Here is an 18,229-nt window from a genome sequence, read left to right as displayed (position 1 = left end):
TCATTATCTTAAAATCACTACTTAAAAAACTTTCACACATGGGACTGGGAAAGGAGCTCAACAATAGAGTGCTTGCCTTGCATGCATGAGGCCCTGGGTTTGATTCTCAGCACCACATATGCAGAAAAATCCAGAAGTGGTGCTGTGGCTCTAGTGGTAGAGTGTTAGCCTTGAGCTGAAGAGCTGAGGGACAGTGCCCAGACCCAGAGTTCAGGCCCCATAACCAACAGCAACAAAAAAAAGAAAGAAAGAAAGAAAGAGAAAGGAAGGAAGGAAGGAAGGAAGGAAGGAAGGAAGGAAGGAAGGAAGGAAGGAAGGAAGGAAGGAAGGAAGGAAGGAAGGAAGGAAGGAAGGAAAAAAGAAAAAGAAAAAGACTTTCATACAAAATTTTGTACATATAGACAACTATTACATATATATATACATATGCATATAAACCTATATGTATATATATATATACATGCATATATAGGTATATATGGGATACTACGTGGTGTTTTAACAGATCTATTCATTGTATAATATTTAAATCAGAATAAACACCTTTATCATGTCACACAGTTACCAATTCTTTGTGATCAAACATTCAAAAATCCTCTCCTCATGTCTCCCTCTTCTATACTAACTCCAACCTCTGGCAACCACCATTTCTCTCTCAACTTCTGTATATTTTTGGATCCCGCATAAGAGTGAAAACATGCAACCTTTCTCTGTCTGACCTCATTTCTTGGTTATTGAGAGTAACACCACAATAAACATGGGGGTGCGGATGCTTTGTCTTGTACTAACAAAACCACTGCCTTGGCTATGGCTTGTCTAACAGAAATATCCAGTAGGTTTTGCTATCTCACTTCCATTCATATATTTTGTATATTTACACTAGTACCACCTTGGCTAGCAAATAATCAGCTTCTCTTTCCAGGTAGGTGTGTGGGGTAGATATTATAATAGACCTTTAGTATCAGTGGAAATGTGGTTCCAAGGAGAGCACTCTTGAGCAAAACTGAATGATCAATGTGAAGAGGGTTCAGTACTCTAATGTGGATTCTTGATTTGTTTTTCTCAACTTCCACTAAAGACAAGAGACCTTTTAACAAATCTCAAATTGTCCCCTTATCACTTGCGAGTTAAATACATCAAACTTGTTTTGAGTGACCACTGTTTGCTTTTGGGACAGGGGAATATTTTCACAAAATAAGGTAGGGAAATACTCAGACCATTACATGATTTGAACATAACTGATGGTAATTCAAGAGCAACTGAGACAGTTTCCTCATTTAAATGTCTGAAGGGGTCTTTGAAACTTTGTTTTTGAAATTTCTTTTTTGATTGCCCTTGATTAAAGCCATGTATAACACATCTTTGTGTTCTTAGATCTTGTACTGCACATTGGCTAACGTAGAATCAGAGCATTTTTTTCCTAGGGTTTGAAATGATACCTATATACCTTGAAGCTCATGAAATCCATACCCACTCATATTTTGATTCTATGTTAGAAATAGAGATAGGCTTTACAATACAAATGCTTAAACATTCTTCATATTTCATCCCTAACTTGTGGTATTTATCATTGTTACCTTTAATTAAAGGTAGCATTTGATTTTTATTTCCTAAAAACTTTATTCAAGAAATTTTTATTGTAAATATAGAAAAATATTATTCATTGTACTTATTTCTAATTGAAATATAGAAAAATATTAGTCATTGTACTTATTTCTAATTGTGTACTTATGCTGATATACAGTTGCTAATTAGTAAAATAGATTCATTGTTGTGAAAGTAGTTTTTGATGTATTCATACATTCCCATTGACTTTTGATGAGATTTGGTTGAATTTTGCAGCAAGAAATTTATTAAAGAGAAAATATATTTTGAATTTATTTATTTTGAGAAACGATAAAATATTACATTCCTAGCACTGTAGCTGGGTGCCAGTGGCTCATGCCTGCAATCCTAGCTACTGAGGAGGCTGAGTTCTGAGGATTGTGGTTCAAAGTCAGCCCGGGCAGAAAAGTCTGTGAGACTCCTATCTCCAATAAACCACCAGAAAACCAGAAATGGCACTATGGTTCAAGTGGTAGAGTGCTCACCTTGAGCCAAAGAGCTGAGGCACAGTGCTCAGGCCGAGTTCAAGCCCATGACCGACAAAACAAAACAAAAATCCCAAACATTCTAGCGCTGTGTAAGTAATATTTTCCAAATTGAGAATGATTTATCATTAAGTTAAAATATTCTTACTAATTTTTCAGAGTTATCTCCTTTATTTTAAAAGAATTACCTTTTTATTTATACATGATATCAATATACTTATATATCTCATTTAATGATTTATACCTTTAACCCCGAAACTTATTACTCCCTTCCTAATTCCTTTTTCAAGGACGTATCTTTACAGTTTATTACTATGTCCTTGGTAACTGTAGATAATAGCATAGAATCTTGGTGTGATAATCATCACTAGACATTGACCTCATTTTCCCTTGGTTTATGTAGTGACAGATCAACAAATACACTAAGAAAATTCAGATTGTGGGTTTTTGGTTCATTTTTTTCCCAATTTAATGTCAATTAGCAGCTATTGTCATTAGTTAAATAGCACATTTATCAATGAGTCAAAATATTTGAATTCCAACTGGGTTCTTCCTATGGTTCTTGGATTCTCAGTTTTTGTGTGGTTTCTTGGTCTTTATTGTGCTCTTGTTGGTTTTCTATGTGTAGGACATCCTTAAGTATCCTTTATAGGACTGGTTTGGTGGAGATACATTGTTTCCGTTTTTCTTTACTATGGAAGGTTTTTATTTGACCTTCCTTCTGTTATGTAGGAGAGTTTAGCTGGGTAGAGTATTCTTGGTTGATAGTTGTTTGCTTTGAGGGCGTGACATACATCTTTCCAGGCTCTTCTTGCTTTAATTGTCTCTGCCAAGAGAAATCTGAGGTTATTCTAATTGGTTTCCCTTTATAGGTGATTGACCTTTTCTCCTTGACAGCTTTAAGGATCCTTTCCTTGGTCTGAATTGATCCTGTGCAGATTATAACGTGACCGTGGAATGTCCTGTTCTGATCTGGTCTATTTGGGGTTCTAAAAGCTTCTTGTATCTGAATAAGCCTATCTTTTTGCATGTTTGGGAAGTTCTCTGCTAGGATCCTGTTAAATAAATTTCTGAGACCATTAACTTCTGTCTCTAGGTGCTCCTCTACACCTATTATCCTCAGATTAGACCTTCTGATGGTGTCTTCTAAATGTTGACTAGATCTATCATATTTCCTGGATTTCTCTTGGATAGTTGTATGTTCTTTCTCTATAACATCTAGGCTGTCTTCAGTCCCTGAGATTCTATCTTCTGCAGGGTCTAATCTACTGTCAAGACTTTTTACTTTGTTTTTTATTTCCTTTCCTTCTAATTGGTTGGCTTTATTCACCATAGCTAAGATATGGAAGCAACCCAGTTGCCCCTCAGTAGATGAATGGATCAAGAAAATGTGGTACATATATAATGGAATTTTATGCCTCCATCAGAAAGAATGACATTGCCTCATTTCTTAGGAAATGGAAAGACCTGGAAAAAATTCTATTAAGTAAAGTAAGCCAGGCCCAAAGAAACATAGGTCCCATGGTTTCCCTTATTTTCAATAACTAGTACATGTGTAGGACAGCAGAAAAGGCCAAAAACCATGTACATATGACCATATAAGATGATGTTAAGCAAAATGAACCCCAAGGTAGGGACACAAATACCTTTTTTTCTTTCTTATTTTTTCTAATATATTTATAATGTAGCATGTGAATTTTGTTGCTTTGTATGTTCCTCCCCCATGATATAAGCACTATTTTCACTGTATTTGATGTCGGTGCCCTGCATCTTGTAGATACACTTCTCTAATTGGGGAGGGGAAGAGGAAAAACAAAATGCTTAAATAAGGATACAGGTTGACCCATTGTAACAATGAGATGTACAAAACACTGTGTTGAAAATGAACTTTACAACTTTCCCTGGGGCAGGGTAGAGGGGTAGTTGTAGAGGTGGAAGGGAAGGGATAGTAGGGGGAAAACAAAGGAGGAGGCAACAGTATTCAATAGAAAACCTACTTGTTACCTTGCTCATGTAACTGTAACCCCTCTGTATAGCATTTTTACAATAAAAAAACATTCAAAAAATATTTGAATTCTAATGATACTCTATACTTCCTACGTACCTTGGTTAAGTTAATAACTTCATTTATCCTTCCTTTTTCCCTTTGGAAAGCAGCAACAATACCAATACTTATCTCATAGTTATTATAAATGTAAGTGATTTAGCATGGAGTCTGTTGCATAAGGTATGCAGTAACTGTTAGCTGTAATTCTACATGACTATTATTTTAACTCTTATTTCCTTTTCTCTTTCTCTGATACATACAATGAAACATAAATATTAACCTTTATAAAATCAGTGATATAATGAATCTGGTGTCTAAAAATATTAATATTTTTATAAGTAGCTGCTTTTGTGACAACATAAAATACTCTGTAGAAACAATTAAGCCTTTTAGCATATATATGAAGAGAGAAAGTAATATGACTATTAGAATGAATTAGGCAAATCCTGGCAATTATACAAATATGACTAAATGATGTTGTGTCATGGAATATTTAGAAAAATAATTGATTTCATTAAGATGAAAATTACATCTTCTCAATTTCCAGCATGAAAAGTTTGACTCCATTTTTCAGATCAGGAAGGATTTTTCCCCCCTTCCTTTCCTCAAATCTGTGCTTTGATGTATTTAGAGAAGTTCAATCAGGTCATTTCCACTTGAGCCAGACCTTTACAAAGCAAGGGAACAGTGCTCACTTCAGCAGCACATATACTAAAATTGGAATGATACAGAGAAGATTAGCATGGCCCCTGTGCAAGGATGACTTGTGAAGAGTTCCATATTTTCTGAATTAGGGAAGGGAAGAGAAACAAAGCAGGGGAACATTGCAGAGCCAGTCTAAGAGCCACATTTTATTCTTCAGTTTCCAATTGTGATTTCGAAGCAAACAGCTGTGGTTGGTTCGAAGCAATTGGTGGTGACCATTTTGATTGGCTGTGGAGTTCCCCAAGTGATCTTCCTGCTGATTTTGAACAGCAGGCCCCACCATGCGATCATACCCACAACACAACTCAAGGTAAGAAGCAAGGAAGGTTCTTGCTTCATTTTGCTCTTATGTTAGGCCTGTGAGGAGAAAGGAAAACGTGTGTACTATGCGATCACAGCAGACCACAGGACAGTTGTATAGACCAGTCCTGGCTGTGCCTTCTATGAGCCTCTATGAAATGATTCCTTTGTGAGTTACACTGATGGGAAATAGATAAGTTTTTGGTTGGATTTGTTATCATTATTGATCTAGATCTAGACAGTTGGTTCAGTTTTCATTAAAACAAATTTGCATAATAATCACAATTTTTATAATTATATATGATTTATTTTAGTTGGACATAAAATGTACTTGGTATAAGGTTATGAGACAGATACCTCATACCTCATTGCAGAATCTGGTAAGTTAAGTAACGTTTTGTTTCTTCATATGATAACAGGTCATTTCATGTTCATTCTAAAGAACAGCAGCAGCTTATCTCAAGTTGCTAAGCTCCAGAGCCCAACTTTCAGCCAGTCAGGTTCTGGATGCACACTTTCCTTCTGGTGAGTATTCAGAGCAAGAAGCAATTTTCCTAGTGGCCTAGTGATTGCAGATACACTACAGTTCTTGGGAGCTGTTCTATTTTACCTCTGGTTTAACTTTAAAAATATATATATATATATATGTATATATATGTATATATATATGTATGTATTATTGCACCAGCACCGGAGGCTGGTGGCTCACGCCTGTAATCCTAGCTACTCAAGAGGCTGAGATCTGAGGATCACAGTTCAAAGCCAGCCCGGGTAGGAAATTCCGTGAGACTATCTCCAATTAACTGCCAGAAAACCGGAAGTGGTGCCGTGGCTCAAGTGGTAGAGCACTCAACTTGAGCTGAAGAGGTCAAGGACAGTGCCCAGGCCCAGAGTTCAAGCCCCATGACCGACAAATAATAATAATGATCATCATCATTATTATTATTGCATTAAAACCTACATAATTGTTATTTAAGAGCTTGTTATTAGTAATTTATCCTTTTTAAGAAGAAAATTACTCTGCCCTTTCACTACAGGATTATAATAAATTTTAAACTCTGCCTCTTTTATTCTGCATGAACTCCTTCAAAAAAAAAAAAAAGCTTATTTAAACGTTGGCAGATAAGCTCTAGCAAAACCAGCAGCCATGATGTCTCCAGGAAAGAAATACATCCATTATGTCTATCATAATAAATAAACTTTAGAAGACTAGACTGACTAGAAGAGTTCAAAGGTTATATAGTTTGGTCTATCTGATCAATAATTTTCCATTTCTCCTGTTTGCTCTCCTTCAGGTTTTATAACTATGGCCTGTCCGTTGGAGCCGCTGAACTACAGCTACACATGGAGAACTCCAATGACTCCACAGCCATCTGGCGAGTGTTATATAATCAGGGTCAACAGTGGTCCCAGGCAGCCATTCAGCTAGGGCGCCTCACCCAGCCCTTCTACTTGTCACTAGAAAAAGTCAGCCTTGGCATTTACAATGGAGTCTCAGCTATTGATGATATCAGATTTGAAAACTGTACGCTTCCTTCTCCTTCTGAAAGCTGCGAGGGGCCAGACCACTTCTGGTGCCGACATTCCAAGGCTTGTGTAGAAAAGCTTCAGTTATGTGACTTGGTAGATGACTGTGGTGATGGATCTGACGAGGCTGACTGTGGTAAGGCAGTGTGCTTGCATGCGCGTGCGTGTGTGGGTGCATACTCTATGATGGGAATTTGTATTTGGCCTCTCAGGCCTTTGGGAGTGGTGGCCTTGATTCAGTCACTGTGTTTTTGTTTTAGCCAATCAAGCCAGTAACACTCAATATAACTCCAAAGTTGATGAACACTGGGGATCATTGAAGTAGACAGAAATAGTAGTATTTATTAACTAGATACGAGAGATCAAAATGATAAACGCAGGTACACAGGTCGGATGTCTTCATGAGGCTCACAATTGAAGAGATAGTTACTTAAATATGTGGTAGGTAAATATAAAGGAGCATGTTCGGAGTTATGAAGAGGCATGCTGTGGCTTTATACAATTCATTCAATTGGGATATAAAGAAGTCAGAGCATGTACCGAAAGCAGTAATGTGTGTCAAACGCAGGAAAAAGTGCCAGTTGATGATGTGATTAAGGGGAAAGAGGATAGCGATGGAGATGGGAGGAGGACACATGATAAAAGAAATTTTCTTTATTTGGAAGTCTTGTAAGAAGGATATTATAGCAAAATTAACATATTTAGCACTGTTCCAATGGATGTGGTGTAATGAATGGATTAGAGGGGAGTGGACTCAGGAGACCCAACAAGGAATTATTGTGGAAGCCCATGGGAAAGAATGGCTGGCCGGGTATTGTTTTGACTTCAATGGAGATGAAGGACAAGGCTTGAGGGAAATATTCAGGAGGAACATTTGATTATGTTTTGGCTCCAGGGAGAGCAGAGAGTGAGATGCAAAAAACGAGCCCTGGTTTTCTGGTTTAAATTACTGAAGTGTGCACTATCTGATGATTATGTGTCTCTCATGGTTTAATGAACGTAGCTACAGTAGTGTGTAATGCACTTACATCTGAAAATGCTTTAGAAACTAATAGTATTTTTTAATTACAAAAATCTCTCAGTAAAAACAATGTTTGCATCCTTCCTTGAATTCAAATTTCTTGTCCAGAAATAGAATCATTCCTTACATTTCAAGCTATGCATTTATAGAATTGGAAAAGTAAGTATAAACCAAAATGGATTTGTAGAATGCTTGGTACCTTATAGGAAACATCACATTAAGGAATTTCTTTTCTTTTTCTTGAGGGGGTGCCGGTCCTGGGGCTTGAACTCAGAGCCTGGAAGCTGTCCCTGAGCTTCTCGAGGCTTGAGCTTTATAACCTGAGATTCAGCTCCACTTCCTGCTCTTTTTATTTATGTTTTAAGTGGAAATAAGAGTCTCACAACCTTTCCTGCCTAGGCTGGATTTGAACCATTATCCACAGATCTCAGCCTCCTTAGTAGCTAGGATTACAGGCACGAGACATGAAGCTTTCCATTTATGTGACTTTTTATTTATACAGTGACTTTTATAAGAAATGCAACTTGTTATGATGGGTTTTTTTTTTGGCAAATTTAAGAAACCTTTTCATCTTGTTCAAGTTCTCTAAATCCTACTCAATAAGAGAAAATGTTGACCTACTGCTAAAAATAAACAGATTATCCTTTAAACTTCTCAGTATTGACTTAGTATATCAAGAGTATTAGAATACAGTTATAATGTTAAAAATATTTCTGTGATGGTATACTAGTGGCATTATGATTATGGTGGCGATTTTTCCACAGCTTTCCCTGCTGTCATATTGCTTTATCTGATAGTATGCATTAGACATCCAGAAATATGTCTAGAGGTGTAGTTTTCCATTGAAGGGTACATTCCCTCTTGGAATGAAGATGGAGTGTGTAGTCAGTATGAAGACAGGTGATGTAAAAATCTGTTGGCTTTAGAGCCAGTTTTATGTCAAAAATTGAGCACACTGACATCCTCCTTCTGCTCTATAACCAACACTGACACCTGCAGAGCGCATGGTGAGTCCCCAGTTCACGTCACAGCTGGGCTTGATTAGTCACAAGTGAGGAAATATCAGATGAAAGCTCATTTCCCATTTGACATTTACTTACTTGGCTTCCTTCATTAGGTCTAAGCTCTTGTTCTCTGCTTTCAAACAGATGATTTGTTCTCGCCTGGCTGCACTGAGTCGCATACACTTTCCTTTATTGTTTTGGAGTGTTTGATTACCTTTGGCATCACGTGCTATCACTAAGACAGATAGTTAAAGGACAGCTGGCATGTGTTTTTTTAAAAAATTTAACTTATGTATATGCAGCTAAAATGTGACACTACTTGTGAATTCCCACATCTGTCCCCTCAGCTCAGTTCTCAAAACTACACTTTATCTAGTTTGTTTTAAAGTGAATTCTTATTGTCAACAGAATCCTCATGTTTTGAGAAATGAACATGGTTCCATATTACTCTGGAAATTAGAGTGTGCAGTTGATAAGAGGATTGTTACCTCTTAGTAAGTCTGAATTACTCTGCTGACTGAAGCAAATTGGAACTTTAAAAGCTTTCACTCTCCCTTTATTCACCATCGGTGGTGTATGAGCACAGATACGATGGAATAAATCAGTGTGGAGAGGTCTCAAAAAACTCAAAATAGAAGCCCATATGATTTAACCATACAACTCCAGGATATATATGTATATGTATAGATATATAGATATATCCAAAGGAATCAAAATCAGCATACAACAGAAATACCCACATACTCAAGTTTATTATGATACTATTCACAGAAGCCAGAGTATGGAACCAATCTAAGTGTCCATCAGTAGATGAATGGATAAAGAAAATGTAGCATATACACAAAAGACTATTATTCAACCAATCAATAATGAAATTGTGTCCTTTACAGGAAAATATGTGGAACTGGGGTAAACTGACCCAGACTTAGAAGGAATTGTATTGCATGTTTTCTGTTATATATGGAATATAACCCCCACAATGGCATGGAAGTAGAAGAGAAGTCTATTAGAGAAGAGGAAAGGAATTAGGGGGAGAAGGGAGAAAAGCAATTAGAAGGTAATGGGGGAAGATAGGTTCAAAATATGTCATAGGCAGGTAAAAAGTCACAACAAAAGCCATTATAATGACTTTCGTATAATTCTCATGTGCTAATTTAAAAAAATAAAATAAAATAAGACCCAGTTCAGAGGAGGTACAATGGGACCAGAAGAAAAGACCTGCTTTGTGGCCCCAAAGAATTTTTAGGTCTCCATTTGCCTGGAGAGTAGGAGTAGGAGGAGCTGTGAGGCAGCTGGCAAGCTTGAGTCTCACTTAGAAAAGGGCCTTGTATGCCATGCTAAGCATGCTGAGCCTGTGTACTTTGTTAGGTTAGTGATTGGAGTTATTCCATGTTTAAAAAGACAATCTCATTGCATTATTTTATTAATAAAAATTAATTGTACATGAGAATTTCACTGTGATATTTACATACGTGAATATAAAATAACTTGAGCAAATTAACCCCTTCTCTCCTTCATTTTAGTTTCTTAGTGGGTTTCATTATGCTGTCTTTACACACACACACACACACACACACACACACACACACACACACACTGTACTTTTATACTATTTACCTCCCAGCAACTTCTACATTTCCTCGTCCTCATATCTATTCACTCTCCCCCACACTCCACAGTCCTACTTTTACAATCACATCGTATGTTTTAGGTCCAGATATTTCTGTGCTTTGTGTATCTTACGTGGCACAATAATCTCCAGTTCCATTCATTTTTCTTCATAACGGGCATTTTAAAATAAACTAGTTTACCTTAGTGTGAAGAAAGAGCAACTAGTATATTAATCATAATTAGTGTAATCATAATATTAATCATATTTATTTTGTCCTTAACTACATTTTGCTATTATTTAATGCCAATTTTAGCACCCGAACTGCAGTGTAATTTTGAACATGGAATTTGTAACTGGGAACAAGGTACAGAAGATGACTTTGATTGGACCAGGAACCAGGGTTCGACTTCCACACTGAACACAGGGCCAATGAAGGATAATACTTTGGGCACTTCTAAAGGACACTACCTCTACATAGAATCTTCTGAGCCACAGGCTTTTCAGAACAGTGCTTCTCTCCTCAGCCCAATCCTTAACGCCACCTCTCCAAGCGGCTGCACCTTCCGCCTCTACTACCACATGTTTGGAAAGCACATTTACAGGCTGGCTATCTACCAGCGAATCTGGAGCAACTCAGAGGGACAGTTGCTGTGGCAGATATTTGGGGATCAAGGCAACAGATGGATAAGGAAACAGCTTAACGTTTCCAGCGAACAGCCTTTTCAGGTATGGATAATGCTCTCAAAATGTGTATATGAAATGCTTCAGAAAGTCGAAAAGGTGTGAAAGATCGTTATATTCTTGAATGAAAAGTGCATTAGATCAATGTTATCATGAAACACATTTGTCACTTAATTAAGAGGGTGCCAGAGCTCTTTTAATTTGTCTTACTCTTGACCAGCCCCAACAATGCCTGATTAGAACCTGTAGACAGGCACATATCTCTGTAAAGATGGACACATTCCTCCAATTTTAAGTGCTTTTTCTACTGAAATAAAAATTGAAGGGGAGGGATGAGTTTGGCTCAGTCTCTTGAGCCTCTAAGGAAAAAAAGCAGACTCATAAATCTGTGATTTTGAATACATTTGACATTTTAACTTTTCATAGGTAAACACCTGGAATTCAGGCAGAGAGCATGCTTTATTAAAAGATCATTCAGATCCCGCTTCCCTGGGGAAAGAGCTCAAGTTTAAATCCAGGTCTCCTTACTTCTGATGGAATCTTTTTTTATTATTCTAAATTTGACCTGTCTTATCCTGAAAGTCAGACTCTCAATAACAAGTTCAAATGCTTATGATTGTGTATGTGTATCTGTGCACACATGTGGGCACAGATGTGTGTGTGTGGGGGGGGGTGGTCCTAGGACTTGAGCTCAGAAAGGTGCTACCCCTGAGCTTTTATTTCCAACTCAAAGCTGGCATTCTTTCATTTGAGCCACAGCTCTACTTCTGGCTTTTTAATGTTAACAGGAGATAAGCATTTAACAGACTTCCCTGCCCCAGCTGGCTTTGAACCGTTATCCTCAGATCTCAGCCTCCTGAGTAGCCACCAGCCCCTGGCTGCTTTGTTTGTTTCTGTTTATTTTTTTAACCCTAAATTTCACTTGTGTCCTTCTAAAAGGCATACTTTCAATAGCAAGTTCAAATGCAAATGTGGCTTTTTACAAAAGTCTTTAATAATACATAAATTTTTTGCGCTCAGTGGCTTACATCTATAATCCTAGTTATTTGGGAGGTTGAGTTCAGGAGATTCTCAGTTCAAACATAGCTCTGGCAAAATGTTGATGAGACTCTGATCTTGTCAAATAAAAAGTTGTCATGACACTCTAGTTATTCTGGCGTTGATATGAGTGTGTGTGTGTGTGTGTGTGTGTGTGTGTGTGTGTGTGTGTGTGTATGTGTGTGTGCGTGCTCATACTTGTAATCTACCTGATTCTCAGCAATCTCCTAGTACAAGATTTCCATCAGTTTTAGAAACAAAACTCAGAAAAACTGTCATTATCCAAATAGCTAGTATTATGCAAAATTGAGACTGGGTCTAGAACTCACAGTTCCTATGGAATTGTTATTCATTCCCTTGCTGATGCATGAGGCATCCTATAACACTTAGGGGACATGAATACTTGTTCCATCTCTCCTATCATTAACTTGGTCTATATATAATGTACTGAAAGAAACCTACCCATGGCTAACTTTTTGTCTATTTATGTGTGTTAAACTTCTTTCAGGTAGCCATTTTCAAAGAACTGTATTTGCATGTATAAATCTGATTAACTATTTTTTAAACATGAACTGAGTTCCTAGCTGCCTTTTGAAAGTAATTAATAATATATGTTTATATTGTGAATAGAAAATACACTGGGAATGATGATTTGTCCAGAAAGACATAAACTGGAAGCACAACAGTCTGCCACATGTCACATGATATCTTTCTGTTCAACTACAACTGTAAGGAGGCATGAAATCATAAAATTGAAGAAGGATTTTTTGTTTTATGATTATTTAATCATGGCTCATCCATTGTTTTTTTTTCTGTTTCGTTTTTAGAAGTACTGAGGTTTGAACTCAAGGTTTCATGTTTGCTAAGTAGTGCTCTGCTGCTGAGCTATAACTCTAGCCTCTATTTCTGAGATAGATAGAATCTTACTTTCTGCCCAAATATAAGACTGGACTACAATCCACCTATTCTAGGATTCCTATCATTGCTGAATGACAGGTGGGCATTACTGTTTAGCTAACTGGTGTTCAGCAGGAATTTAATGGCCTACATTGCCTGGGTTGGCCTGGCATCCTAGTCCTCCATTCTTAATCTCTTACATAGTTAGACTTATAGATGTGAGCTACAATCTCTGGGCTACTTCCAATTCTTAATATTTTTATCAAGTCAGTCATAATTTGGACAAAATTAGTATTTAGTGGACAACTTTATGATATTTACTCAGTAATTCATTTCCTAGAGGAAAGCAATCCTACTAGAAGCAGCTTCACAGCCAGATAAACCAAGGAACTCTTTACTCATGAGTGTAATCATAAAAACTGTGTTTTGAACCCACCCAACGTTACACATAGGGTGAGAAGTTGACCTATTTTAGGGTTCTGTTGGCCTTTTCTCTTAAAAGAAACCCAATCTTACAGTGATGACATTGAAGATTCTATATACTGTATGGATGAATTCTTCAAGGTAGTACAAATAGAGTCTGATTTAAAAGGGTACGTCCTCTGTTGTGTAGTGGGTATTCACAGTTTCTCTTCTACTAGGAAGGAGTAGCAATAACACCAGCTGTTTAATGAACTGTAATATTACAGGAGAAATACCTAGCATTATGCCCTATGGAAAATAGATGCTTATTAAATGTTTGCTTAAGAGAATTTCAAAGAATTTTGAAGAGCAATCATTTGAAATGAAATAACTAAAGTAGAACTAGATTGTAGATGACATCTTCAGAAGTTTTGAAAGAAAATAATAATTAAAATAATCAGTCAATGCTCTTATTAGTAACATGGACAGTAAAAACTCAACAGATCATTACATATAACTTTCAGCCTTTCACTAATTTTTTAATCATGAGATGTATTGCTGTATAATTGATTATATATATATATATATATTAAACCACACATATTAGTAACTTTCAGACCATTCCTACAATGATTTATTTCACCTCCAAATGGTTTCTCCTGCATATATACCCTCCTGGCCCTGCACTCTTAGTATTTAGTAACTACTGATATGCTTTCTGTTTCTATACCTTAACTTGTGAAGTTTAATTAACATTTAAAATAGTTCAAGAACATTTTTTTTTTTTTGCTCTGTTGTGAGGCCTGAACTCAGGACTTGGGTGCTATCCCTGAGCTTTTTCATTCATGGCTAGTGCTCTACCACTTACAGTTTTCTGGTCTCAAGGATTTTCCTGCCTGGGCTGGTTTGAACTACTATCCTCAGATCTCTGCCTCCTGAGCAGCTAGGATTGCAGGCATGAGCCACTGTCTTCTGGCTGTTCAAGAAATTCTTCATCAAGAATTTGATCCATGTGTGCTCTTGTCCTACCAGTTTTGAGAACCTTGCTTTGGGGCATTTTCTGCCCTTCCTCTTGATATAAAGAAAGCGTTGCCCTACTCAGAAGGAAGAATACGTTTTCTTTTTGCTTTTCTCTTTTTGACTTGAGTTTCTTGGCCTGGATTCACTATCGATAGCAGTTATTGATAAGTGTTAGGAAAGCCAAATGTATTCCAATGTATCAATTGCTTAAGTCATGAAAACTAGGACTGGCAAACTTCAGTACAGTTGTGTCGTCCCCCGCCCCGCCCTCACCCCCAAGAGGGACCATGAGCTTTCAACCAGAGTCTCCACTGTATCTCTCAAATCTATAGCTGACTGATTCAATGGGAAAGACTTAGTGTTCTGGAAGCATGCCTAAATTATAGAAAACAAGACTTTTCTCAGGTGGATTTTTGAAGTTAGGGTGATGATGATCTTGAAAACTTGTTTATATTCATGATTTGATTTTTGTACACATGGAGCACATGTCCTTAAATCCTAAATGGGGCATCATTTGTCAGTACTCCCGGAGGAAAATGTTTCTAAACAATATTGTTAAGTACATCATACTTTCCTTGAAATTTTACACATAAATGCTGAAAGTATGAATCTTCTTCATGTAACATTTTTCATCCAAGTGTGTATAGTTTGATAGCATTTGTGATGACATTTTTCAGATGGAGCATGCTGGCTTGAATCATATGTAAGCAGCATTCATACTTTTGTTGCTTACTGAACTGTACCCTAATGTTTTCTTGCCATCTTAAAATTATCATAAGGTCTCTTGAGCTGAATTCAAACATAGTCACGGTTTATTATGTCACCTGTTCTGATGTAGAATCGTAAACAGAGAAGAAGAGAGGAATCAAATGATGTGATATAGTTTTAGCTAAGTATGGTAGAACACACCTGTAATCCCAGCTGTCAAGATGCTAAGACAAGAGAATGGAAAGTTTGCAACCAGCCTAGGCTATGCCATAAGAACCTATATCACACAAATAAACGAGTAAAATTTACCCCCAAGTATAATATGAACTAGAAGACAAGACCATTACTTGAAATCATTACTGCAAGCTTCTAAAATTTATTATAATAGCTATACTGCTAAATAGCACCTAAAATTTTGACTATGCAAGAAAAAAAATGTCTTTTCTGCTAGTCCTGAGGCTTGAGCTTAGTGTGTGGGCACCACTCCTGAGTGTTTTTGCTTAAGGCTAGCACTCCCCTTGAGCTATTCTCCACTTCAGGCTTTGTGCTGACTAACTGGAGATAAGAGTGTCATGGATTTTTCTGCTCAGGCTGATATATCCTCAGATCTCTGCCTCCAGAGAAGCTAGGATGACAGGCACGAGCCATCAGCACCCAGCTAAGAAGGGGGTATTTTAAGGTTCATTTTAACTGGAAACATAAAAGAACATTTTGAAAATAATGTATAATTGTTTTAGTCTCCATCTACTTACACTATAAAAGAAAGAGAAAAGAAAAAAATATTTGGGTTATTGGGAATGAATATTTTAATTGCTCATTGCTAGGCCAAAACAAAAATGCTAGGTATGAATGTGAACCCATGAGTTCTAACATGACTTTTAACCCTTCTCAGGCTGCAGCCGATTTTAAAACTTGGTATGTCTGTGTAGCTTCTTTTCTCCAGAGGTGGCACATTACCAATCTGTTGGGCCTTTTGCATGGATGGATTACTGACAGATCTCTTTAGCTTTCTCTCTGACCACATTTCGGAGAAAGAAGTGAGATATGGAGATGTTGACTTGTCAGGTCAGGTTTGGGTTGGCAGGTTTTACCAAGAGCGACTGAAGATAAGGGACCCTGAATAGTTGTGAGATCCTAACTGCAGGATGTGTTTTGCCATTTGAGAATCTGCATATATTTTCCAGACATGTTAACATCTGTCTTTCCAGCCTCTGCTTTACATAGTCATTAAATATATTTGTATATTGGTATGACATGAAGAGAATAGCATCAGTTCATCAAATTTGGATTGTTTTGCTAAAAACTCCAATTTCAACCCTCTAGACAGATAAACAAAAAAATCAGTTTATTCCTCTCAGAGTTACTGTTCCCTTTCATGGAAAATGCTGAACTGTGTCTTGGATGTGTTTTTCTTTGCTGATCCACACTTGTTTTTAATCGTGTGAAACTATCTAGATTTGCCTTTTCTCTGTTTATTTTAAATCTTATAACATATTGAACAAAACACTTTTGTTTGTTTATATTGATGATACCTGATTTTGGCTTTTATCTTCAGTGGAAAAAATCAATGGGTCATATAGCATTTAGTAGGAAAAAGGTATGGGGCTGCTTTGTGACTCTGTCAGATGATTGCTTTATTGTGATTTATGCCCTCAAACTTTTTCTCATTCAGCAGAAAATATTGTGAGAACAAAGTGATCCATACCAATTTATGTTCGAGGGCAGTATCCTTCCAGAACTGTTTATGGAACATAACTCACTATAGATTAGGAACATGATGTATTATTCATCCATAAAGCAGACCATTGGTGATTGAGGACCATATTATTTTTTTAACATTTTCTTTAGCAAAACATTCACTAATAAGGTAAAAGAAAATCATCAGTAATTATTTTTCTAGTCCTTCCCAAAATTTCAGGATTTGAAAGAAACTTAGTGACAAAATTGTCCTCACATCAAATCTTCCACTTGGAACAGCTTTAGGTATTATTTTCTTAAAACTATTTTCAAAACAGCATTGTCAAGTCTTGCCAAACTGAAATCTGATAAGCTTTCCAAAAGTAGTTTCTTAGAACTGAATTCAAGCTATTGTGCTCTAAGTATTTTATTCAAGCACACATTCCAGCTTGCTTTTTTTAAATACTTTTTTATTATAAAAACACTGTACAGAGGGGTTACAGTTACAAGAGGAAGGTAATGAGTACATTTCCTATCAAGCATTGTTGCCTCCTTCTTTGTTTTTCCCCTACCATCTCTTCCCTCCCACCTCCACAACTACCCAATGTCATTATATGGATTGGAAGCATGGTCTTTCGTTGTGACCATCGTGACTTTCAAAAATTGAACTTCAGAATTATTAAGCCTACTTTGTACTTTCCTAGCAGTTGTATTTTATATTTTTTCCAAAGCCTTCTGCAAACAGGAGGAAAAAAGCCATAACATAAAGGAATGTTAGTTTGACGTGGTTGAAGTTGAAGATGTTTATTGATCCCTAAACTAGTCTCCAGAAGGGTTGGGAATAGAAAAGTAAGATGAAGGAAAGCGAAAATATACATTAAAAAACTCAACTTCACACTTCTGATCTATTGGGAAATATAGTGCGGTACCTAAAACCTCTGCTTATTCTGAATATCTTGCAATAGAATTATTTTTCTCTCAGTATCTATGAACTTCTGTGGACATTCCCTTTGCTTATTGGTATGGTTTAAATGTCTTCTTCATATTCATGTTGGAGCTTAATTGCTTACCTAATGTTAAGAAGTGATTAGTCATATAGGCTCTAATCTAATGAAGGTATTAATATTCTGATCAATGAGAAGGAGTGGGCTTATTTAAAACTTGTTCCTTATACACGCACACACACACACACACACACACACACACACACATTTGTCTTCTGACTCCTGCCTTCTCCCTATGGGAAAGGGTAAAAATTAAATCTCTATTCTTATAAGCTGATTAACCTATTGAATACTGTTATATCACAGAAATAGACTACGATACATGTGGCTCAATGAACTTTTCATATCATTTGAGATATTTTTGAAGATGAGGTAGGCTATTTAAAATGAGAAGTACACTGGAATATCAGGAATAAGCAATTTCTATATTTCTATGTCTCCAGATTCACAGTTCTGTTCACATACACTTATACATACATATGCTATTATTATCATT

General features: G+C 36.7%; 1 protein-coding gene and 1 pseudogene across 1 annotated transcript in view; both read left to right on the top strand.

The window, feature by feature from the left end:
* The window catches only part of Malrd1 (MAM and LDL receptor class A domain containing 1), a 462,193-nt gene that overhangs the window by 100,581 nt on the left and 343,383 nt on the right, over positions 1 to 18,229 (top strand). Inside the window, exons 15-18 of the mRNA XM_042686149.1 lie at positions 5,000 to 5,152; positions 5,562 to 5,667; positions 6,438 to 6,805; positions 10,620 to 11,032. Of these exons, the coding sequence (XP_042542083.1) occupies positions 5,000 to 5,152; positions 5,562 to 5,667; positions 6,438 to 6,805; positions 10,620 to 11,032 (1,040 nt within the window). The remainder of the gene's footprint in view (positions 1 to 4,999; positions 5,153 to 5,561; positions 5,668 to 6,437; positions 6,806 to 10,619; positions 11,033 to 18,229) is intronic.
* On the top strand, positions 4,825 to 4,923 carry LOC122113331 (annotated as a pseudogene).

The sequence above is a fragment of the Dipodomys spectabilis genome, unplaced genomic scaffold, assembly GCF_019054845.1.
Source record: "Dipodomys spectabilis isolate Male_0828 unplaced genomic scaffold, ASM1905484v1 ptg000096l, whole genome shotgun sequence".
NCBI classification, from domain to species: Eukaryota; Metazoa; Chordata; class Mammalia; order Rodentia; family Heteromyidae; genus Dipodomys; species Dipodomys spectabilis.
This window is presented reverse-complemented; position numbering and strand designations above follow the sequence as displayed.